Source organism: Anastrepha obliqua, chromosome 5 (genome assembly GCF_027943255.1).
Source record: "Anastrepha obliqua isolate idAnaObli1 chromosome 5, idAnaObli1_1.0, whole genome shotgun sequence".
Taxonomy (NCBI): domain Eukaryota; kingdom Metazoa; phylum Arthropoda; class Insecta; order Diptera; family Tephritidae; genus Anastrepha; species Anastrepha obliqua.
Window position 1 is genome coordinate 83,264,344 of NC_072896.1, and position 16,499 is coordinate 83,280,842.

Sequence of the window (16,499 nt, forward strand, 5' to 3'; positions counted from 1 at the left end):
ATGGTGGCCCAGTTTAGTTGTACTGATTTGCCGTATGAAAGCCGAAAGCCGAAAGTCTTTCCCCCCCATTGTGTGTGTTAACCTATCGATTGTAGTCAATTTAAAAATAAAGGTTATATTTAAAAATAAAGGTTCCAGAGAGCTTAAAATACGTTCACATATGCATTAATTACCAATAAATCAACAAAATTAATATACCCGTTCACATATGGCAGATACCTGCAAAATTGACAATCAGCTATCAATACTGTTGTGAAAGGTTTTTCTTCATAGAAATTATTTTGGTGGAATATTTCGGTGTTTTTGCTTTGTTTAATTATTTTCATCTTAACGATATGATGAAAAGACAAGGAGAAGGATTAGCTAATTTAATTGCGCAATTCGCTGCTAATAAATAAATTTATATTTTTCCAGTAATATAGAAAAAGTCTTCATTTACTCCTTTTGCATATTAAATATATTTTTAAATATCACGGTAATCGTTCTTAAGGAGTAAACTCCAGTCGCGTGTCGGAGCTGACACACACACCTCTTTTTTTTTTTTTGAAAAATCACAGTGGTGTTCCCCCTTAATGAGATGAGAAGGCGCAAATGTTACTATTAACTATTTTTAGTAAAATTGAGATTTGAAAGGTTTGTAGCAGCAGATAATGTTAATTATATGCAACAGAATGCAGAATTCTCTTGCATGTTAATTAACATTATCTGCAGAAACTCATTTAAAACGTGCATTGGGTAAAATTTCCAGTACGTTGTGCTGCTACCTACTCGTCCACTGTTTGATGTGCACTGTAGTAGCGTCTTTGCAAAATGGAACCAGAAATGGTTCGTAGCTTAGCTAGCGCAAATTCTTAACCAAGTTTCTATTGCTGCTCTGATGTGGATGCCTTGGTCGGCGGCGTATGAAAAATGGCTGTTCTAAAGTTTAATTTGCTTTACACGGTAACTGCGCAATTAATAATTAACATGCACAGTTACCAAAATTTACTTTTATGTAGGATAGCTAACAGAGGCGTTTTATGTTTCCAGCTATGCAATTTTGCTATTAGCTATTAGCAAAATTAGTGAATATACTTTGTAAGCCACACATTTATGATGATGAGCCACAGTTTGATGTCAAATGTAGCAGCGAAACACTCTGAGTAGTTTCTCCATTGTAACAAAACATTCGCAGGCACAATTACACATACACAGTTTGAGGTGAAATGTAGTAGCAAAAACACTGAGTAGCTGCTGTGTAGTTTGTTGTTGCACTATTGCGCTGCGCAGATAATATTCAAATATTCAAAGTGTTGGTTTGTGTCTTCGTTGGAAAAATTTAAAATAAACACTTACCAACTAAATAAACCATCAAAAATACAAACCAAAAGAGAAAAGGGGCATAGAGAAAGGGCAATGCGTCACTTCCGTCAGCGTACACTTCCGTCAGCGTACGCCAGTGATTCACACGATTTTACTACCCATATTTTTTCATACCGTGGGCCTTATATTATATATCGTTTCTTAAGGAGTAAACTCCAAAAATTAAAAAAAGAAAAAAATTAAAAAAAATAAATAAATAAATAAAAATTATTTCATTTTAATGAGAAAAATGTAACATTATTTAAGAATGCAATAATTTAATAAATATAAGAATTAAATTAACATAATTTAAAAATTAAGTATTTATTTATTCATTTAATAAACGAAAAATGCAGTATTTCTCACAGACTATGAAAAAAAATTAAACTTAGAATTTCTTCCTTATTTCATTTTAATAAAGAAAATGTAATATTAATATAGAAAATACTTAAAATCTAGTTAAACAACTCATTTATTAACAATTTAAAGTGTTACTTTGTGGAAGGAAAATCTGGACCAATATGATTTGAAGGCGCAATAAATTCCAGGGTTGGGCATAGTGCACTAAATCATCAATCAATGCAATAAGCGGATAGTTAAAACACTAAAACACTGAAGACTTAGTGATAATGCAACTCTTATTTATTTACGACTAAAATATTATTGATAGTGCACTTTAGTGATAGTGTAAAATGCTCAACCCTGCTAAATTCTCTCCAAGCTCCAAAATAACAAGCCTTAAATTTAGCATAAATTACAAGTTGAATAATCAATTGAAATATATATACAGGGTTTGATTGAAAAGTAATGAGCCTTATTTTTTTTAAGCAGTTTTATTACACCTTTTGGCTTATACAACTAATATTCTTCAAAATAAGACCCTTGAGCGTCAATACACAGGTGGTAGCGGTCCTTGCACAGCAGGAAACATTTTTTAAACTCATCCGCCGGAATCGCGTTCAATTCGGCTGTCACAGTTTTTTGGATCGCCTCCATGGAGTCGAAACGCCTCCCCTTCAGCTTTCTTTTCAGGCGCGGGAACAAGAAGCCCGGAGGGGATAGGTCTGGGTTGTAGGGAGGGTGGGGAAGCACCGGAACCAATGCAGAGGTGCCAATGCAGAGGTGCAGAGGAAGACGGTGTGCGCCGGCGCATTGTTGTGATGAAGGGCCCAATTTGTGACGAGGTCGGGCCGAACCCGGGCGAGGCGGTTTTTCAACCGAATGAGCACTTCTTTGTAAAATGCCGCGTTTATAGTGCTTCCTGGAGGTGCAAACTCCTTGTGGACGATGCCTCGAGAGTCGAAAAAGATGATCAGCATGGTTTTGACCTAACACACTTTCAAAACAGCTTTCACGCGCGGAGCGATGTTGACTGAAACGCTGTTGCCAGCGAACTGGGACCGGTTTCTAGTGGAAGGGGAAGGTCCAACGACCATTTTCCCCCACCAGCCGATGCGGTTGATCACTTGGCAGACGCTCCGCGCGGGAAGGCTCATTACTTCTCAATCAAAACCTGTAAAATAATAAAATAAAAAAATGCATACCCAGCACATCGGAATGTATGTGTATCCACAGATATCTACGAAAATATACAGATTTTTTTTTTACACTAAGAAAAATTAATAATAATAAAGCCGCTAGGGCATCCTTAGTAGAATTTCGGGCCTAACAACCCCACGAGACCCTAGTAACCGGCGAAGGCACGCCAAATGCCCCAAATGATGGATAGTAAACTGCGTGTCTGAAGGAAAACAGTGAACCCAGAAGGACAAAGTAAATCCAAGTGTAAACTAAGTCACCCTAGAAGCCAGCTGTGTACTTGAGTACGGCGATGAAGAAAAAAATACCGCCAAAGGCCTAACATGCCGGCCAAATGTAAAATGCATAGCTAAAGGTAACTGTTAACCCAGAAAGAAAACTGATAACCACACACCACAAGGACATATGACGGGGAATGACGACCCCACGGCCTTAGCTAACCATTTATAAGGGCTAGCCTTCCTCTAGATGTGAAAAATGGTGCTGAGTAATAGAAACCGAGCCTCGGACGAGCGTCTTTATAATCGAATACACCGCGGGAACACACAACACGATCAAGATACCGACTCGAATTCTCAACAAGGACCAGTGCTTTGTCAAACCTATCTGCAATCACTAAAGCTGGAAAATCCAGAAAACGCATGATATGGACTAATGAAATGAATAAAAATGTCGTGCATTGCTATTACCTAAGTAGAAAACTTGAAATGGTGCAAACTGACTATAGAGAAGAGTTTCACCGACTAGAAATATATAGGGTCCGCCATATAACTTTACGTAATTAAAAATGCTATAAAAAAGAAACTACTCAATATTTTTCCAAACTGTTTTTTTTTATTTTGAAATACAATCCTTCCGGTTAATGATGGAACACAACTTCATTCATATGGCTGCTTCGGCTACCATACCAAGGTCTTTACGCGAAATTCGTCTCAATGATGTCTCCGAAATGTCCAATTGTTGAGAACGACGGTGAACTGATGTTCCTCGTGATTCACGAACACTCTCGGCCACAGCAGCAATATTTTCGGGTGTACGCACGGTTTTTGGTCGGTCACGCGTTGGTTTGTCAATAAGCAACCCAGTTTCTCTTACTTTTTTCGCAAAGTAACGCACATACGCTTCATTCGGTGCTTTTCTTCTTCCCATTGCCGTACGTAATTTTCGTACACATTCTGCAACATTACCATGATTTTCAAAGTAATGTCGCAATACATATTTCCCAGCGTTCTTTGAACGTATACACAACCATTTTCGTTCAGCGGAAGAATAAAACTAATTTTCTGTCAAATCAGATGACAGCTAAGTGTTACCATTCTTCAAATAATACCTAGTTCAAATCCGTAACGATAGATGGCGGGCCCTGTATATAGGGTGAGCCATGTAAACTTTTCTTTTTGAATCGGCTATAAAAAAAAAACTAATCAATATTTCTTCAAACTTTTTTTTTTATTTTGAAGATTGAACATTGTCATTTATGAATGAAAAATAATATCGTTCAAATGACTGCCATGACTGGCTTTACGGTAGGCCATTCGATCAACCCAATTTATAAGCACAGTTTCGATTGTTTGGGTTCCAATTTCATGAATGGCAACTTCGATTTCATGTTTTAAAGCATCAATCGTCTCTGGATGGTTCGCATAGAATTTGTCCTTAACGGCTCCCCACAAAAAACAGTCCAACGGGCTTAAATCACAGCTCCGAGAGGCGGCCAATTGATATCGGAATTCAAAAACGGTAGCCAAAAGTTCGAGTGTAACTTTGGCAGTGTGACAAGTTGCACCGTCCTGTTGAAACCAAATGTCGTCCATGTCATCCTCTTCAATTTTTGGAAACAAGATGCCCGAATGTGACTTGCAGGTATTTTGGCCCACTCGCGGACAATGGCTTTTTTCAACGCCTCGAGTCTGATGAATCTTTTAGTGCGGACTTTGCTCTCCAAAATGGCCCGAAGAGAATAATTCATCGTCTGGTGAATTTGAGAGCCATTGTGTGGACGTTATGAAGTTCGGAAGGTTGTTTTTTAGCCATTCTTGGTTCACTCGAGCTTCGCGAGACGGTGCCGAGTCACCGAAATGTTTGTCTACCTACTGCTTCAAAGCAACCCCCAGAATACTTTCCCGATAATATTTCGCATTTATCTTGACGCCACGCTCGATGAAAATGATTGGAGACCGCCCATCTGGAGTTACAGCGGCCCAAACATTTGCCTGTGGCGGGTGCTGCCTCCTGGTTACCAATCGATGACTCAAATTCTCGTATGAACGGTCGGTCAAATAAATCCTATCGTTTTGGGTGTTTACGAATTGCTCAATTTGAAAAATTTTCTTGTCAGAAAACACAATCTTCGGAAATTGACCGCTTTCGGCCAAGCAAAGCAACTCCTTCGCTCTCTCAAGTCTGACTTGTTGCTGCTTTGGTGTGAGATCATGCGCCTTTGGATCTTGTAAGACTTGACTTTCATATCATTTTTCAGTTTTTCACTTTTTGAGCCATTTCACGTGACGCTGCAGTCTTTTGATGACCACCTCCATGATGTTTCGCGATGCTACCAGTATCGTTGTAACGAGTAATGGTGCGATAAACAAAAACTTTATTTACTTTAAGGTGCTCGAGCGCATGAACAATCGCTGGTTGTGATTTTCCAGCCAAATATAAAGCAATCTCACTTTTACGTTTGAAATTCATTACTGATTTTCTTTTTTCGCGTTTACTCTCGACAAAATGCTTCCGCGCTCTTGTAAGCAATACTCTGGACTATCATTTAGCCAACTAACAGACAACTGATGCCCGTCCATCAGCTACGCGAGCGGTCGGAAGTTGGTTACACTTCGAATGCCGGACCCTGTAAAGACATCTTCTTTCCATTTTGCGCTTCGTTATGAAACTCCTCATATATGATATTTATTTTAAACTAAAAAGTACAAATTTCACACGCAAAGTGAATTAATTGAACGTAATTTGTTTGGTATTTATTGGTTCGTTAAAGCATTTTTAATTTTATTTAATAGTAATCATTTTTGCATTAAGGGATTCAAAGAGTGTTTAAAAATAAAATAACAACAACGCACTCGTAAAATATATCAATTATTTTTTAACTTTAGAAATACATAAGGGGCCTTTTTCTGCCTTATTTCCTATAAAGTAGTTAACCTTTTTGGCATACAAATTTTATATCTTCGCATAAAATAGATACACAAATAACTCGTAATACAGCACATTTGAAAGGCAAAAGTTTTATATATGAATGTGTAGTATACGTGTGTATGTATTTATTAAATAATGTGGTCATATTTGGAGATAGCATACAGTTACATTCGTTTATTTCGACTCTCCACTTTTAGCTCTGCTTTAAGAAAAATCATCACAAGTCCATTGAGGATATTTCAAGTTTAATATTTAAAATTTTGGAAACACATCTATGTATGTATGTATGCACTGGTGTATGTATGCGTACTGCTATATATATACATATATATGCTAGACCACCGGACGCTTTCGTAGCCTAAACACACTGCCTAAGTTAATTATTGTCCGAGAAACTCAATTATAAAGCGAGTAGGCCTTTTTAATTATTTTAGAAATTTTTTTCGTATTTTATTTAAGTTTTTTTTCTAATATATACTAACAACGTAATCGAGTAAAAGAAAATACATACATACATATATTGTAGTTTCAAAATGCTTTAAAAATCTTAAAAAAATTATGTCTTGGTAAATGTTTTTCGTTAATTAGTTATTGTAAGTATTTTCTAATCTTTGATGCATTTTTTTGGTTTTCCTAAGAACTTAAATGTTAATCAAAAGCAAACAGATCTTTATGGAAATAGTATACGAAGAAAATAATTAAAGCTAAAAACTAATAAATAAGAAATCTATTCGCATATCCATATTAAATATGGCTTAAGTTGCGCTTGCACGACTACAACTCCGCAACTACCTTTCCAAAGGCTTTCTCCATTGACTGACTGTCTGACTATGTGCCGCAAACAGCATTGGAAATCTGAAAAGAAAAATTTTGATATATAAATATTTGCAAAAAATGCATATATTGTAGCTGTTGTGGAATAAGTTGTAAATAGAGAACGAATTCTGAAAGTAATTCTAGGCCAATTATCATAAATTTGCGAAACTTTTAAATTTAACCCATTGAGTGTCGACTTTAATTTCAGTAAATACATTAAAAAAAAGAAATTAATAAAACATAATAATAATAAAAAAATAATAAAAAAATAAATAAAAAATAATAATAATAAAAAAAAAAAATTTATGTCACCAAGAAAAAGTTAACTTAGCCATAATTTGTGACATAATTTCTATCCTTAATTTTGTAAGAATTATTTTATGCATTAAACATAGTAGCAAACATTTTACAATGTACAACAAATTACCACAATGACAAATGATTAATGAAAATTCCATATACAGGATCATCGAGAAAGGCGTGCCAGATACAAAAAATCTTAAGGTTACTTAAGTATTTCTGCTTAATTTGGTCATAAAAAACGGGCACGAAAAATATTGGTCGGGCGAAAATCATTATAACATAAAATTTATTTAAGTTTTCAAACATTTTTTACTTTATTTTCTTCTTTACTAAGAGGTTAGGGGTAGTCAGAGGCCCAAAAAAATGATGATTTTCAATAATTTTTTTTTTGCTAGTCATTTGCTTTATTTTACAAAAATAAAATCCTGGCATTAATATATGATGTAGTATTCGACTTGAGTTAAACAAAATTAAAAAAAAAAATTAATAATTGTAAAAGTTGTAACTGTTTGTGTGGAGACCGTATCTCAAGAAGTCCCTTGCGGTGATCATCACAAGTTCTTGGAGATTCATCTAAAATCAAGCGGACAAGAAAAATTTGTTTTATGAATAGATAATCTTGTGCCTTGTCGAAGCTTTTTTTTCCAAAATTAACAATATGGCGGCCTCAGGAAATATTTTTAAGATTTTCGAGAAAAAAACCGATATTTTTGAAAAAAATCCTATTTTTGGAGCACGAGTTTTTCGAAAGCAATATACATTGTTTTGAAATCTACCAAGCGATTTTTAAGTTACAGTGATCACCAATTCGAAAAATATGGTTTTGAGAAAAACGCGTCTAAAGTCGGCAACGTAACTATACCTCTCCCAGCCCTCGAACGCAAAGAATAGAGTCGTCACGGTTAACGATCTATAATATAAGAAATACTTAAATTTACGTTTTTTGTCATATTCTTAAAGGATTATATTATCATTTTAAGAAACGATTTTTTTTTTCGAAATTGTACAGGTATCTGTCCCCTTAAAGTTTTGCTATCGATTACCGGAGCGCCCAAGCGCCCTTTGTTAATTGTTGAATAACTCGAAAAGTATTTATCGGATTCACTTCAAATTTTCACACAATATTTTTAACATATTATACTTTAAGAAAATGTAAAACAAAAATTTGAAAATACTAACTCCCCTAACCCCTTAATCGTACTATGTTAAACAATCAAACTCATATCTATTCTTTTTGATTTTAGTTTTGACTCCACTCATTAAGCGATGGACATCGGTTTTTGTTACGGTATCTGCTGCTCTCTGCCAATTTGATTTGAAAAAAAGCTGCTCATTTTTAATTTCTTTTTTCAGCCTTAGCAATTTCCCAATATTTTCCAATGGGTCCCAATTGGTGAAAATTTGGTGGGTTGTGGTCTTTTTGAACATTCTTTACGCCGTGATTCTCATAGCAGTTCATGGCAAGACGGCTAAAATGACTCGATGCTTATTCGGACCAGAACAGAACTAAGTCTGTACGTTGTTTTATGAATGGCAGCAAACGTTTTTGCAAACACCCCATCAAATACATTTCTTTTAGTGCCAGTGGGACTGAATGTTTTGCTTTTCACACCATACTGACAGATGACTTGCCAAACCAAATATTTTTTAGTGAACTTTTACAACATTTTTAGCTTGGAGGCACCTGGGACTCCTCCTCTCTTCGTTGCAGTATACAACTCAGGGCCCTGAATCTGCTTAAAGTCTGCTTTGACGTATGTTTTATCGTCCCTAAACACACAGCCATACTTATGGACATAATTTTCACGCACGTGCTTTATCATTCTTATTTGGTTTATCGTTTCGATTTAGTGCTAAAATCTTTCTATATGATAGTAAACCTTTAATTTTGGACGTAAGCTCTCGACATATGGACCTGTTTTGTGACATCCCGACGTGAAAGGTCAGCCTTTTCGAAATAATGGCATCGTTCTTTAGCTTTTGTTTCCGAAGAAAATCATTTTTTTCTTCCACTTCCAGGTCTTCGAAAAAGAGATATTCTAATATTGCAACCAAAGTGAAATTTAATGACATTTTTTCAGAGAATTTGGTTGACTCTGTAAATCCTTTTGCTGACTTTTTCAAATCCAATTACGTCATGGACACGGAAAACACCAACTATGATTTTTGTGTTGATGCACCCAAAACCTTAGACTTTATCCTTACGAGATATTATAAATGGTATTTCATCTGTGCAATCCTCCTTGAAAAGTGACCTTCAAGGAATATCTTCTTTTCTTACTTAATAACTGTAGTTATTCACTTTGTTTACCATTAAGCTCTATCCTCAATATTTCACTATCTACTGGCGATGGATGGATGGTTCCATGTGTAGAAGTCCACGCAAGTGGGGAAAGTTACTGATCGCCATTCACTTGGGAATGGCCAGGACGATTCTTCTGCATATGGTTCAAGCAGCTCACAACGGCCGCGATTAGCCCACGTATCCTCTGGGTAGCTTCCGAACATCCGTTCGGGAGTGAGCTAACGTGAGAAGGCGAAACATTCCAGGATAGCTGGTTGTGCGTTGGGTTTGGGACCCGCCAGGGTGACTCGCTGTCGTGTGACTTCTTTAACCTGATGTTGGAGAGCATCGTACGAGCCGCAGAACTTAATCGCTCAGGCACAATTTTTTATAAGAGCGTACAATTCTTGGCGTATGCCGATGATATTGACATCATCGGCCTTAACAACCGCGCTGTTAGTTCTGCCTTCTCCAAATTGGATAAAAAGGCAAAGCGAATGGGTCTGGTGGTGAACGAGGACAAAACGAAGTACCTCCTGTCTTCAAACAAACAGTCGGCGCACTCGCGTATCGGCACCCACGTCACTGTAGACAGTTATAATTTCGAGGTTGTAAAAGACTTCGTCTATTTAGGAACCAGCATTAACACCGATAACAATGTCAGCCTTGAAATCCAACGTAGAATCTCTCTTGCCAACAAGTGCTACTTTGGACTAAGTAGGCAACTGAGCAGTAAAGTCCTCTCTCGACGAACAAAACTAACACTCTACAAGACTCTCATCATGCCCGTCCTAACGTATGGCGCAGAAGCTTGGACGATGACAGCATCCGATGAAGCGACGCTTGGAGTGTTCGAGAGAAAGATTCTGCGTAAGATGTTTGGACCTTTGCACGTTGGCAACGGCGAATATCGCAGACGATGGAACGATGAGCTGTATGAGCTTTACGACGACATAGACATAGCGCAGCGAATAAAGATCCAGCGGCTACGTTGGCTGGGTTATGTCGTCCGAATGGATACAAACGCTCCGGCTTTGAAAGTATTCGATGCGGTACCATCTGGTGGTAGCAGAGGAAGAGGGCGGCCTCCTCTGCGTTGGAAAGATCAGGTGGAGAAGGACTTGGCTTCACTTGGTGTGTCCAACTGGCGCCGGTTAGCACGAGAAAGAAACGACTGGCGCGCTTTGTTAAACTCGGCCAAAATCGCGTAAGCGGTTATAGCGCCAATTAAGAAGAAGAAGACTGGCGTTTTCAATGACCGTTGGAAGCTGGCGTCCCTCGCTCCAATCTTCAAAACTGGTAATAAGAATGAAGTAACAAATTATAGGCCTATTTCTAAGTTATCGACCTGTTCGAAACTTTTTGAAAAAGTGGTTAAAGGCAAGCTAGCATTTGCTACCAAAGGATGGTAATGGTTGTGGTTGTACGGGTTAGGCTAAGATCTTTAGGCACTGCGACCAGATTGATCTATTGTGCGCCCCTAATTACTTAATTATCATTATTTAGTATACCGAGAAATCGAACCAGCTCCTTAGAAGGGAGCAATTGCAGGTCTTCCTTCTCTAGTTGGCACGAGCCCAGGATTCTGTATCTCCTGTGGCCTAATGCCTCACAGTTGGGGATTAAGTATTTCTGATGAATAAGAACCTGCATGATCTTGTACTAGATAATCCTATTGTGTTAAAGTGTTTATTACAGGCAAAGTGACCTGTAAGTGCTCCACAGAGTAATTTGAGGCCCTTTTTATTTAGGGTTAGAGCAGATTTTGCTCTGTTAGCATTGAAGTTCAAAAACTTTTTGGAGTGATTAAGACCGCTTGTGCCGCTCCAGTGTTCCCTGATTTTTGTTTGGATTCATTTTTTGGTTTAATGTTTTATATTATTTTTGTTACAGCCGAAAAATGGGGTTGGTTCAATAAATAGCCCAATAGCATAAAAGTCCGCCTTTCGTTTTCTTCGTGACCCTCATGCCCTGGTACCCAAATCAGTGGACAGTTTTTTGAGTGCATTGTTTTGGATATGATTTCCACTGTTTCCATTATGGCGAAGAGCTCCGCATGGAAAACCGTGGTATATGTACTTAGTGTTAAGGATTTGTATGCTCTAGGCCCCACTATTCCTGCTCCTACTCCTTGGAGCGTTTTGGAGCCATCTGTGTACCATTTTTGTGAGTCATCATTTATCCATGTTGGGTTGGTGTTCTACTCTTCCCTAGACGGGAAGAAAACCTTGTATCTCTTTATAAAATTGAGTACGGGTTCCGTGTGGTCATTCGCCTGGGTTAGTCAAAGGATTAACTCATCCTTGCCATCACGGGTTTGTTGGAGGACGATCTCTCGTACAAATTGTGTTGTTTTTTATGGGTTTTGTGGCTCTGAGTTTAAGAGTAGGTCTCACGTTGACACCACATACACCAATTTTTTGAGGACATTTGAAACGGTCTCGCACAAAATTCTCTTTTGGAAACTCATGGCTGAAATCAGGTGTGCCAAATAGAATATCTTTTGTTGAAATTGGGAATACCAGATCCCATGCATTTGTGTCAACTTCTGGAGTACCAGAAGGTAGCATTATTGGTCCTGTCTTGTGTATACTTTGCATTAATGCCGTTGATCGTTGTTTCAAGCATTCTAAAAATTTACTCTATGCAGAGGATTTGAAATTTTTTCGGTCTCCATCATCTGGAATCCGATGTATTTCTCACATTATTATTACTTTTCTTTACTTTGATAGTCCCTTGCCATCCTACAGTGCTAGGTGCATAATTATTAATGATTTGTCACTTGAGATCCGACGATAGAATACCTGGGACCATTGACTATTCAGATCTACTCGGCCAATTAAGTTGCAATATTCCTAATAGAGACCTTCGCTCTTATACTCCATTTTATGTTTAAGTTCTCAGATCTAATTAGCTTAATTTCGCCCCCCTTACAAGGCGACTTGAAGAGCTTATTCGGCTTCCTAGAAGCGTTGTTCTTAATTTTGCTATGTCAAGGAAGGCCTCTATTCAAGTCACTTATTGAGTCTTATTATTTTTTAAATTTACTCTCTTTTAGTTCTTAATATTTTTTTTATGTAGTCCTGTAAATCTAGTCCTTGACTTAAATAACGCTAATCGTCCCTAGGACGGCCGCCGTAGCCGAATGGGTTGGTGCGTGACTACCATTTGGAATTTACAGAGAGAACTTTGGTTCGAATCTCGGTGAAACACCAAAAATAAGAAAAACCTTTTTCCAATAGCAGTCGCCCCTCGGCAGGCAATGGCAAAGCTCCGTGTGTATTTCTGCCATGAAAAAGCTCCTCATAAAAATATCTGCCGTTCGGAGTCGGCTTAAAACTGTAGGTCCCTCCATTTGTGGAACAACATCAAGACGCACACCACAAATAGGAGGAGGAGCTGGGCCGAACACCCAAAAAGGGTGTACGCGCCATTATATATATATATGTATATATAATCGTCCCTAGGAACCTGTACCGTGAAGACTAGTAGAATATGTTAGGCAGGACGGGCTCATATTTCATTAAGTGTTCTTTCAATGACCACATGGACACATTATGACCTCCGAGAAAAAATGTATCTAATTTATTGCTGATTGATTTGATGATTAATTTTGCGGCACCTTGTAGTTTATAAAATAATTTGCTGAAAAAATCATAAATTCAAAACTTTCTCAAGTAGCCATTTTTGACGGTCAGAGCTTGATTCAAATTTTATTGATGATTTTTATTAATAGACAAACTCTTTAACTAACCACACAAAAAAATCAGAGCCTTTAACTAGCATTTCCAACAAAGTTGACGTACAGCCAAGGCGAATCTATTAAAGGTGGTGTTGGTAAATCAGCTGATTTGTTTTATTTCTTTTGCGGTGTCCATGTGGCTGTTAGCTCAGAATGAAACAAGGCGAATTCATTATTTGTTTTCTAGTTTCTCAATACTTTGCTTTGACAATCAAACGTGCAGAACATTGTTGTTGGTCTAGTGTCACCACCTTTATTGAATGCACCTTGCGTACAGCAAAGCGAAAATATTTTTTTAAATAATCTTTAAAATCGAATATCTCGAAAACGGTTCACTTTTGAACATCAAGTCATGTAATCAAATTAATCAGAAATGACCCAAATAATAATATCCTTAATTATCTAGCACCACTTTCCCAGCAAACCTGTTCGTATGCACGTCTCTGGCAACACACCACGCGTTAAAGTCCGTTTACCGTCTCTCATCCCTTACCCACCTTCACTTTATTTCGTCTTTTTCGCGCAATTCATTAGTTATATCTGAAGAGCGGATTTGTGTAAATGCGTCTTGTGCCCTTTGGCGACAAATTGCTGAGCAGCACAACACTTCGCAATTTAATATCACCCTGTATATACAGGGTATCCACTATATCCGGCTTGATGCGATACTTGAACTCTGTTATGAGTTTGTCATTCAAATACACCTCGAATGCATTTTCCGCACACACAATAGCCAAGCGAAACGTCTTGCCCGGCCGAAAGTCTGTGTCCAATTCGGAACGCTCCTCCTCCGCCCAAGCGCCATTGAACCAAGCATTTCGACACACAATCGCTTTGCCGATTGCGCCACTCTGTTTCGAGAAACGCGGATTAAAATGAAATGCGATAATCGGATGCGGCCAATAGTGTTGACCCTTTTGCAAGTTGATGTAGAACGATTGTGGCAACAATTTGACGCGTCCCACAATTTGAAGGCAACGCCCCACTTTCAACGAATTAGTCGGCAAGAGGCCGTAGTAGGGTAGTGGTATACCACATGCGACATTTTTCATTAGCGCAATCGTGCTTTTTATGCCAAGTGGCGCCCAATCCAAATTCGAGCCATCCACTTCGTCGTAGGGTATCAATGCGGACTTATCGCCACCATTGGGGTGCTCATCGAAAATGTCTAAAGCCACACATATCTCTTTGGGATCTACGCCTGGTAAATGCTCCGGATAGCATTCCACATCGGCGCGTTCCATGTTCACATCCTCCACATCGCCCTTCACCTCGACTGTCGACACCGAAGTGTAGGGCAAGCGATGCGCATATTTGGCAAAATGTATACCATTCACGGAGATCAGATAATCGCTGTCTGTTATGAAAATCTGCATGGCGAAACGGCTTCCACGATGCAGTGAGAATGGCAGTGCTGACGAAACCTCCTCCCTGCCCCATACGCCTTTCACTTTGGTGTTGCGTACAATGTAGTTTTGCGGCAGGCGTGGATTGATATGGAGCGCAACATCTCGTGTTGCATTCTCGATAACGAAATTGATCGAAAATCTGGAAAATAATACGAATTGAATAATGAACAGCAGAAATTAACAGAAGAGAATGGAAGTGTATGTACGTATGTACTTACCGCTCACAATTGAGCAAAATTTTACCGGTAATGGTGAAGCTGATGCCTTCCTTCAAAGTGCCGATCTTCTCATTTTGATATACGGGCAACGGCTCCACGTAGTCGTAGAATGAACTCTAAAATTGGAAGAATGGAATTAAATTAAAATGCATGTAACTCTATCGCAGTTATAAATATGGCTCAAATGATATTTTCTGAAGGGTTTAAAGCAGACTTGGAATGTCAACGTACATTTCGATAATTTACAATCACGCGAAACATGGCGACCAACGCGGGTGTTGAAGAAATTTAATTTTTGTATTTGTAAATATTTTCAAATAAAAATATTTTTTGATGACATATTCACACACATACACAGGCTAGTGAAAATTTGTAGAAATTACGGAATTTTAATATCGTAATCAAATACAAATAACAAAAAAATAAAATAAATAAAAAAATTATAAAAATAAAAAATAAATAAATAAAATAAGTACAACAAATAATTAAAATATTTTTTTTTTTTTGCTAAAAACTTAGTTAAAAAATTATAAAAAAAAAACAAAAATTTTAAGCAATTAGCAAAAATGTCAGAGCTCTTGAAAATAAAATGTCTTTTTGCTCAAAAATTTGTTAAATAATTTACCCATTTCTTTTTGCTATGAAATTTCGTTACAAAATTTATAAAAAATAACATAAAATTTAAGCCATTTGGAAAAATTTAGGAGCTCTTTAAAATAAATTTTTTTTTCGGCTGAAAAATTTTTTAAAACAATTATGGAATTTTTTTTGCTAAAAAAGTGAGTTAAAAAATTTATAAAAAATAACACAAGAATTTAAAGCAATTTGGAAAAATTGAGGAGCTCTTTAAAATAAAAAATTTTTTTTGGATAAAAAAATTGGTTAAAAAATGTATGAAATTTTGTTTGCTATTAAAGTTACTTCAAAAATTTATGAAACATAAATCAAAAATTTTAAGCCCTTGGCGAAGATCAAGGTGATCTTTAAAATTAAAAAATTTATTTTCTAAAAAAGTTAGTTCAAATTTAAAAAAAAAATGCTCAGCAATTAGCAAATATTTAGGAGCTCTTTAAATTAAAGAAAAATGTTTGCTAAATAAAATTAGTAAAAAAATGTTTGAATCCATTTTTTCGCTACAAAAGTTAGTTCAAAAATTTATAAAAACTACAACAAAAATTTTAATAAATTAGCGTTAATTTAGTAGTTCTTTAAAGTAAAAAACTAATTTTTTGGTCTTAAAAACATTTGTTAAAAAATTTATAAAGTTGTTTTTTGCTAAAAAAGTTAATTGAAAAATTTATAGAAAATAAAACAAAAATTTTAAGCAAATAGAGAATAGGAGAAGAACTCTTTTCTTCGCTACAAAAGTTAGTTCAAAAATTTATAAAAAGTAAAACAAAAATTTTAATAAATTAGCGTAAATTTAGTAGTTCTTTAAAGTAAAAAACTAATTTTTTGGTCTTAAAAACATTTGCTAAAAAATTTATAAAGTTGTTTTTTGCTAAAAAAGTTAATTGAAAAATTTATAGAAAATAAAACAAAAATTTTAAGCAAATAGAGAATAGGAGAAGAACTCTTTAAAAAAATTACAATAAAAAAAATTTTTTTGGAAAGAAATCAGTTAAAAAATATTTACATTTTTTTTCGCTAAAAAAATTAGTTTGAAAATTTATATGAATTACAATAAAAGAAATTTT

At 36.4% G+C, this 16,499-nt stretch overlaps 1 protein-coding gene across 7 annotated transcripts in view; it reads right to left on the reverse strand.

Moving 5' to 3' along the window:
- Nucleotides 1-16,499, reverse strand: part of LOC129248498 (galectin-8-like) — a 77,636-nt gene that overhangs the window by 31,125 nt on the left and 30,012 nt on the right. For 5 of the 7 annotated variants that reach the window (XM_054888066.1, XM_054888067.1, XM_054888062.1 and 2 more), the window contains 3 exons: nt 14,803-14,918; nt 13,673-14,723; nt 6,177-6,885 (listed from right to left, as the gene is read on the reverse strand). In XM_054888066.1, the coding sequence (XP_054744041.1) occupies nt 13,706-14,723; nt 14,803-14,918 (1,134 nt within the window). In that variant the 3' untranslated portion in view covers nt 6,177-6,885; nt 13,673-13,705. Of the gene's footprint in view, nt 1-6,176; nt 6,886-13,672; nt 14,724-14,802; nt 14,919-15,033; nt 15,080-16,499 lie in introns of those variants that run through there. The other 2 variants (XM_054888068.1, XM_054888063.1) reach the window with 2 other exon arrangements.